Source organism: Acanthochromis polyacanthus, chromosome 1 (assembly GCF_021347895.1).
Source record: "Acanthochromis polyacanthus isolate Apoly-LR-REF ecotype Palm Island chromosome 1, KAUST_Apoly_ChrSc, whole genome shotgun sequence".
NCBI lineage: Eukaryota > Metazoa > Chordata > Actinopteri > Pomacentridae > Acanthochromis > Acanthochromis polyacanthus.
The window spans coordinates 33,059,524-33,068,545 of NC_067113.1; the positions used below are offsets into that span (position 1 = coordinate 33,059,524).

General features: G+C 40.5%; 1 protein-coding gene across 3 annotated transcripts; it reads left to right on the forward strand.

The window, feature by feature from the left end:
• Positions 1-470: 470 nt before the first annotated feature.
• On the forward strand, positions 471-7,857 carry cdca4 (cell division cycle associated 4). 3 transcript variants are annotated; one of them, XM_022202270.2, is made up of 2 exons: positions 471-4,876; positions 5,187-7,857. In XM_022202270.2, the coding sequence occupies exon 2, from the start codon at positions 5,196-5,198 to the stop codon at positions 6,117-6,119; it is 924 nt and encodes a 307-aa protein (XP_022057962.1). In that variant the 5' UTR covers positions 471-4,876; positions 5,187-5,195; the 3' UTR covers positions 6,120-7,857. The 3 variants fall into 3 exon arrangements, with proteins under 3 accessions (XP_022057962.1, XP_051803303.1, XP_022057961.1); XM_051947343.1 differs by having other exon boundaries at positions 473-745; positions 4,739-7,857; XM_022202269.2 differs by having other exon boundaries at positions 474-745.
• The last annotated feature ends 1,165 nt before the right edge of the window (positions 7,858-9,022 follow it).

The following is a 9,022-nucleotide window of genomic DNA, read 5'->3' on the forward strand; positions in this document are numbered from 1 at the left end:
GACTAGTTTTATTCATAAAATAACGAAAGTGGTGTAAACAGCCCAATATTTACCATGTTTTTCTTTACTAGAAGGTGAAATGTGATGAGGCTAAACACACAAAGGCTACTAGAAACACAGCGTGATGATAATAATAATAATAAACATATAATACTAATACTACTACTAATAATACAATATTAATCTTTAATGTTACATGGTGATTTTGTTTTTAAAAAATGCATAAAGTAACCAAAGTTGTCCAAATAAAGTGGAGTAAGCTGCATAATATTAAATAAAATAATTAAATAATAAAGCAGAACAAATTGGAAACATTCAAGTAATAATAACAGTAATTTACATTTATCTTAAATATGTGTTAAAACAGAGCGTTTGGTGGATGGATTTAGTTAGTTTTGGTTGTTTTCCTTTAATAAAAAGCTGTAAATGCGCTAATGCTGAACGCACAAACACCTCCCAACGACACTAAGTGATGTTTAAAAGCTTGTCGTCGCTGTCAAACCTCTGTCCGTGTTGTTTTGTCGAGCCTCGGCAGCAGGCAGGACTCATTAGAGAGGAATCCCAGCATATGGCAGGCTGCTGGCGGCTCCCCTCCCCCTCCTGCCGTCCGCTCCGCAGCAGCAGCAGGACAGAGGTAGCTCAGTTTTTGAAGCCGTGGCATGAATGATCTCATCTGAACCTGATCTCCGCTTTCCCTGCCGTCGATCCTATGACCGAGACGGGAATAAAATAACACAAACACGAGGTGAGTACGGCCACCCGAGCCGCCGCGGATCGGCGTGTGAGAAACCGGGGGTAATAACGGAGCGTTTGTTGTGTGTGTTTTTTTAGGGAACTTAACAGCCTGGCCGCGGAGAAAACTCTTGTTTTTGGCTAGAAAGGAGGAAGGACCGCGGAGGATGGGTGGGTGGGCGCTCTTAGCTAATTAGCCCGCTAGCATTCCGGTTCTTTTATAGACAACAAAAAAATATCCACATATGTGCCAGTAGCGTTTAGAGCTTCGACCGGGGCGTCGTTTTTTCCCCCGTTTCGGTGAACATTTTTTTTAGCCCAGTTAGCTAGCGGCGGCCCGGTTAGCCTAGCTAGCTAGCTAGCCGGCTAGCTGTTAGCTACTAGCGCAAAATGGCCTCATTGTCGCTCGGTGGCTCTGATGCTGAAAAGACAAAGCATGCGGCAGTCCCGGCCAGCAGCCCCCGGCTGCCTCTCACAGCGACCCCACCGGGCCCGGTTTAACACCCGGGAGCGTGTTTTTATCGTGTAATGACCGGTAAAGTATGTGAAATGTGAGCTGCGGTGCTGTTAGGGCTGTTTGTTCATTATTACGGCGGGCTGTGAAAGTGGTGGGGGATGGGTCATGCTAGCAGCCATTGACGTAAAGCGGAGCTGCATTTTGTTTGGCTTCCTACAAGAAGCTATTTACATCTTTAACCTGTCTAACACTGTGTTTAGCAGCTCTGCCTGACCCTATTTTACATCCATACAACTGTGCTAGTCTCCGGCTGCGTTAATTCAAACCAGGTGATTTTTCTTTTCGTTTTTTTTCCCCTTCATTTCCTGGTGTGTGATAGTTTTTGAACACCACATATGTCAGCATTTTCTTGTTAAATCTCGCAGGAACAGTGTGACAAAGTTCACCCTGAAGGCCCTAAAATAAAAATAAAAAACAGCAGGAGTGAGTCGGTGTAAATGCAAAGAATGTTACTAAGCATCTGTGGCAGACAAAATGGGTCATTTAAATACACATATTTGAGGTTTTGTTGGCAGCATTGTGAATGATTGGTGCTTAGAACAGCAAAATGGATTTATAACACTGAAAACATGCAGGAATTCAATGGTCTCGCCTCTATTTTACGTCATATTTTTGTTGATGTATTGTCTTTCTCATTATTGAGAGCAATTATTTTAATCCATCGTGATTGATTGTGAATCAAATCAACCTTTAATGTTATTTAGCTGTGCATACAACTGTAGTGCAGGCAGAATGAGAAGGCATTTCACTAGGAATCTAATAATAATAAAAGGACATAATTTACAACACACATATATACTTACACCTGAGATGTATTGCAGTTGAAATTAAATTGAATTTTTTTTTTTTTGCCCGTAGAAATTAAATTTAAATAGTGTCCATAGTAGCAGCCTGGACTGTATTATAATAGTTTAAAAATAAAACTAAAGTGCAGTGGTACAACAATTATTCGATCAGTTTTCAACTATTACACGAAATAGTCAGGTTGAGTAATTTTCTAATGCTTAAATATAAATGCTTTGATCGGAGCTTCTTAAACATGAATTGAATTTCCTAATATATTACAGTAAGTTGGATATCTTTTGGATTTTAGACAAAACAAGGCTTTTGAGGATGTCATTTTGGGCATAAATCACTGTTTTTTAGGCATTTTAAATAAAGGAAAAACCGAATAACTCGTCAATAAATTAATCAGCGCTTTAAAAATCAGCATTAGTTGCAGCATCTACATGATTTTTATTTAATTTGATTTAGGCAATAAAGAAATTTTAGCTCATTTTTGTTATTAATATGTCATTATTAACATTGTATATGCAGTGTTTTCATATAATTTTCAGTTGAATTTGATGCCTCAAACAAACGTATATATTAAAAAAAGGATGTACGTTTGTTTACACTTTCTTTTGAGTAAATAAACTACAGTTGCTAGTGTTGCCAGAAGGTGGCGCGAGAGGCTACATGGATGTAATAAGCAGAGTAGAAGAAGCTATAAACAAAAGCAGTTGTTTTTATTTTCTGTCACAAAAAACCTCAAAGAACAGAAAAATGTAAAGCTGTCTTTTTAATCAGAAGCTATAATTTATCTCGTTTTTTAAATTAAAATGTGTTTTAATGTCGTGCTATGTGCAGTAACTCTTTTTCCAAAAAAATATAAGCCACTTTAGGCAAGTGTAAGAGCTTATTTTGCAAAATCTGTTAATTTTTTTCTCAAATTTTTGCCATTTTTAATACTTTTTCCTAATGCACATAAAGCTATTTTGATTGATTATTTGTCTGCTCCAGATGCCTAATCAGAGTGATAGAAATATATTCATTCCCATTCTGTTTTTCTTACAGTAATGACAGTATATAAAACAAATATTCACCATTACTCTGTAGATTTTTGGTGTTTATAATTACGTTTATTTCCGAGTAGAATCCTTGAGATTTAACCCCAAAATGCTAAACTATTGGGTGTTCAAAAAAAAAAACCTGTACAAAGAATTCTGTCATGTCCAACACTGTTTTCTCTTCTCTGTGCAGCGTACTTTCTCTCAGGTTGTAGGTCTTCCTGGTTGTGTTTCATTTCTGTTTTTTTTGTTTGTTTGTTTTCATTTATTTTTTTACACGCTGCTGTTGTTTTTCCTTGAAGGAGGATAGCTCTCTGTAGTGTCTCTTGTTTAACAGGGGCCAGCCAAAAACGCACCACACAAAGAAGACAACGCCATAATTGTTTTCTCACTCTTTTGTATTTTTAGATCTCCGGGCACCTTCATAAATGACCTTTTTCCCCCCTTATTCTGTCCACTGTCAGGAAACGTTGCTCTATGCGAGCGAGGACTACATTAGAGCCACTTCTTTTAGCGGTGTGGGTTTTTTTTTTCCTTAAATGTGGTGCAGATTTAGTCCACCGATCGGTGGGGAATATTATGTTGGGATTTTATGTGTAAAGGGTGAAATAAAACTGGATAATTCTTGATTAAATGTGTGATTGTATGCTGCTTTAATGTACATGAAAGAGGTGTTTTAAGATGCTGCACGAGCGCACAATGTGTTAATTTGAAGGTGGTATGTAATTTGCACAGATTATAGGGCCTCAGTTTGGCCTGGCATCCCAAAATGAAACATTTAAAGAAACACAAGTTCTGCTTTTCTTGGTGCAGGGAGATGGAGCTTTTGATTTCTGAGCAGAAACGAGGGTAGTTTGTGCAAAAATGATGAACTCACTGCTGTTTGATTTCTGTTCTGTAAACCCCAAAATGCTGTATCAGTATTATTCTCATCATCACTGTAACTCTGATTGTACTGTTTGTGATTATTTGTAAAGGAATGTATCACAAATAGGACTTTAAAGGAAGTGGAGTCATTCACCCCAACGCCCTGCCCCACAGGTTTTACACTGAGGAGACACAGCCGGACGCTGCTAACTGTTTTACCGTCCGATGGGGGCTGCTGCCGTTCAGAGCTCAGTCTCCTGTTCACTTGCACTTATTCGGGGGAGTCGGAGGGCCTTAAACGCTGGCAGGAGTGTTGTTTTGTTCCTGTAAGACATGTGTTGAAGTGGTGTTTAATAAGGAAGATGACTCTACTTTTCTTCCCCTCCTTCAGTGACGAGAAAGTGAAAATCTTGTTCAACTAGTTTTTTGAAGCGTGGCGTCGTGTGTAGACCTGGAAACCTGATACCCCCTGTAAACATTAGTGGTTCATGGTGGTTTATTGTACTGTGAATTTGTAAACAAAATGCCATTATTTTTCACATTCCTGTCACTTTTACCCCTTAAAAGCACCTTATATTGATTAGGATATCCTTCTGATTTTCTTGATCACAGGTGGCAGTGGGTGAAAAAACTCTAAGTGCACTGATCATGTAACTTGAGTGCTGTTTTTGTTTTCTGACAAAGGTCTGTGTAGTCTGTGCTTACTTTGATGCAGCGTCCGCATTTAGTTGGTAACCATGCTATTTTCGGTGGCTCAGTGGTCTGTTAAAAGTGTGGTTGTTCCGCCCAGCAGGAGTCTTGCCTCAGACTGGCCTAAAATGGGCAGAAATGGTGCTGAACAAAAGCTGCTTGTCGCTCGTACAAAAGTACTTGAAGCGTTGCAGCCGGGACCAAGCTGCATTTCTATTGCCTGTGCCTCTCAACAGGAAAGGTATAGCAAACTTTAAGAAAAAAACAACTACAACAAACAATTTACTGTTTTCTGTAGTTCAGTTTAAAGCTGTAGTTTACTTATAAGCTGCTGTCCAGCAGATTGTAGCTGTAGATGTTCCACCACATAGCCTCACTGCATCACATCCACATCGTTAATTACATGACACTTACTCTGCTCACTACACTAGCTAGTGGAATTCAGAACAGTAGACATTCTGTGTTTGTCTGTGTGAAAAATTTGTTGATTCTCAGATAAGTGCTGCCACTGTGTGTCTGACTGTGTTTCTGTTTCCTCGCCGTCACCGCAGAGAGACAACATGTTCCCGAAGGGCACCAAGCGCAAGTTCTCAGACTCCGGGGAGGAGCCGGTCTCCGGGGGCGACCAGGGCCCTGCAGCTCCGTCTGCGGCCGCTCGGACGCTGTCGTCCTCGTACAGCCTGCAGCGGCAGTCGCTGCTCGACATGTCGCTGATCAAGCTGCAGCTCTGCCACATGCTGGTGGAGCCCAACCTGTGCCGTTCGGTGCTCATCGCCAACACGGTGCGGCAGATCCAGGAGGAGATGACCCAGGACGGCACCTGGCAGATCATGACCCAGGCGCTGGCGGCCGCCCAGTGCCCGGCCGACCGCCTGGTGGCCACCGAGGTGCTGTGCAGGCAGACTGATGCGGCGGCTCAGGCCGGCCAGAGCCCCAAGCCCTTCTCGGTGGTGGGCCTGGAGGAGGGCTACCACTCGGAGGAGGTGGTGATGGAAGGAGACGTGGAGACGGAGGTCACCATGTCCACTTTGTCCCCCGTCTCCCCCCAGCTGTCCTCGGCTTCCTACCTGGCGGGGCCCTTCGGCATGGGGCCCTGCTGGGAGGAGGAGGAGGAGGAGGACGGCGAGTGCGAGGAGGACGAAGAGGAGGACAGCGAGGAGTGTGTGTCGGAGGGCGAGGAGGCCGAGCGGGACCACCTAAGCGCAGACTCCAGGACAGGGGAGCAGGTTTTTGGGACTTTTGAGATCAAGCACCCGGCGCCGCCCCCTGACCCGGCGCTGGAGGAACTGTTTTCAGACGTGGACCCGTCCTACTACGACCTCGACACGGTGCTGACGGGCATGCAGAGCACCCCCAAAATGGGGCCTTACGACCTGCTGGAGAGCCTGTCCTCCCACGGGCCGACGGCTCTGAGCTCCAGCTCGAGCTGCAGGTCGGACCTGAACGAACTGGACCACATCATGGAGATCATAGTGGGATCCTGAAACTGCGAACATTCCTCTGGCCTGTACTGATCCCACGGACTCTTCCCAGACTATGCACAGCTCGGCGTGTGCATGTTCTGTGTGTGGTGTTGTTACGCTCGGAGATTGCTGCGGGTTTTTGGGAACAAAATGGGAAATTAACGGCGAGTCGAGTGCACCACTGGTCAAAAGTTTTGAGACGGGTTCTCATTTATTTGAATAAGAAAATGTCTCAAAACTTTTGACCAGTAGTTCAGAGCGTGGGCCGTTAGAGTCCGCCTCCTCTAACGGCAAGTTGGCAGCTGCAGTCGGGGACCTTTAGTGTTTGATCCAAACGAGTAATTGGCAGTTAAAGATTGTGAAATTAACGAATCGGGGGTGGGGGGGTGGGGTGTAGCGGCAGCACAGTTAGTTTCCCACTTTGTTGCTGAACTCTGAAACTCGACAAGATCTGTGAGAAGGCAAAGATAATTACCTTATACCATGATGCATTCTTATCTACGTACTTTCCATGTTTACGTCTGTCATCCATTCTGTCTTACTAGCTCCTTCTGGTCGTTCTGTCCATCTCTATTTATTGTTACATGGACCGAGGAACAACTCGTCACACTACACGCATCGCAAAACCAGAACAAATTGTAAATCCAAATCTATGAATCAATGCATATTTTCCTAGAGATTTGAGCAATTATGAATGGAATATATGTATATGTACGTATGTGTATATAGAAATATATTTTTTGCATTATACAGCTGGGGGATTTTTTGCAAGCACCATTTGATATTATTTTTTTTTTTCCTTCCCTCCCAAGCGGTTTTTAAGATTTTAATGTAGCCAGACTCGAGACAGTGTCTTCCCATGGTTTGGTATAACAAGTCGACTGTAACCGGTAACGGGTGGCCGGCATCGTCACTCTGTCCAGGCGCTGTTCCTTTTCATTTCCTTAAAAGCTTTACGCAGGGCGGGGAAGTGACTGTCGGATAAATCGGTCATCTCCCTGCTCTGCTTTCAGTACAGATCCAATAACAGTAATAATAATAATAAGCAGCAGCAGCTTTTTTCCTTTTTTTTTTCCCTTAAGCATTTGGAGAAACCCCGGGGTGATAACTGCATCAAGAAGAAGCCATATTTCTTTCTGGAACTCTGTGTGTTAACCCATCTAATTTATTGTTGTTTTATTTATTGTATTTATTGTATCTAGGTACAGACATGCCATATTGACTCATCGATTCAACCATGAGGCCCGGTGAAATTATATTTACCCAAATTTTGCCCTCGGTTTTGAATGCAGTACCTATTTATTCCTCTCTCTTTTTTTTTTTTTTTAATAATTATCAGTAATAATAATAATAACAACCGGGTTACTATTCAAATTTACTATGCAGCTCTGTCATACGTGTTTCAAAATGACTGTAAACAGCTCGAAAGTCCTTTAATTCCTTTTATGCAAACAGTTGCCTTTTCTCCTGAATACGTGGAAAAATCAAATGCATTTTTCAAAAACAAAAAAAAGTCGCTTATCGTCATGATGAAGAGATTAACTCAGGCAAACAAGATGTATTGACTAGAATACAGTATTACGACACGCTTGATACCTTACCACAACACTCCTGAAGGATGTCACTCTGGTCTGAATGGGAGCTAGAACTTCAAAGACTAATTATCGTTGTAAAATGTATGCATTTTTATATTGAAAACAAAAAACATTGTAGCATCTTTGTAAATATTTTTTATAATAAAAGGTGCAACTATTGATTAGGTGATGTGGCTGTTTGGCTTTATTTTCTTTTACAAGGAATTTTGCTGTTTCATGTTTTTTTTTTATTATTATTACAGATTTTAAGCAGATCTTGGATTTGGGGTGAGTTCTTCTGTGTTTTTATTTAAACTTGCCGTCTGGATGGAGATTTTAAACGGGACTGTTGCTTCTCGTTTCTAATTTATTAATGAAAAATGACGGAATTGTTTTAAAAGGAACAAAAAAGGTTTTAAATATAAAACGACTACTGTCAGCTGTCTATCAGAAGTTTGGACCCGTTTTAAAGTTTGAAAATGTGGAAGAAAAATGTATTTTCACAGTGAAACATTTTTTGGTTTTGGGGGAAAAAAGTTTAAGAAGATTCACCAAAAAAATCAACCGAAATCCAGCGAATTTCTAGATTATTTATTTTAGTTTTTTAAAGACATATTTCAAAAAAATGAGTAAAAATCCTAAAAGTATCTAAGGTTATTGCATATATATATCAGTAAAACTTCTAATATTTTCTGTAAGAAAAATCTATGAATTTCGCTGGAAATGTGAATGTTTTTAAAGAAACTTTTTTTAAACAAAAAATGTTCAAAAATTCCCGAAAATGTGGACATCAGAAGTTTCACTGTGAAAATGTTTTTTGTCCTCATTTTCAAACTTAAATTTGCAAAACCTTCAGGAAGGAAATTTCTAATAATTCCTTGAGAATTTCCCTTAAAAATTTTATTATAAAAACGTTTAAATTTGGTAAGAAAATTCTTGTAAATATTTTAAAAATGAGTAAAAATCTTCCAAAAAATCCTAAAAATATCTAAAGTGATTCCATATATATCAGTAAAACTTCTATTTTCTTTAAGAACATTCACATAAAAATCAACCAAAATCCAGTGAAATTGCTGGATTTTGGTTGATTTTTTGTGTGTGAATGTTCTTAAACATTTTTAACATTTCTATTTTCCACCAAAAAATGTTCAGAAATTTCCCAAACATGTTGAAAATGTGGACATCAAAAGGTTCACTGTGAAAATGTTGCTTTTTGCCACATTTTCAAACTTTAAAAGATCAATTTTGACCCACAGGACGACATGAGGGTCAAACAGAAAATATTCATCACTCAGCATTCATTTCCAACTTCTGCTTTTTTGGACACAATTCAAAATGTAGAGGTGCCAC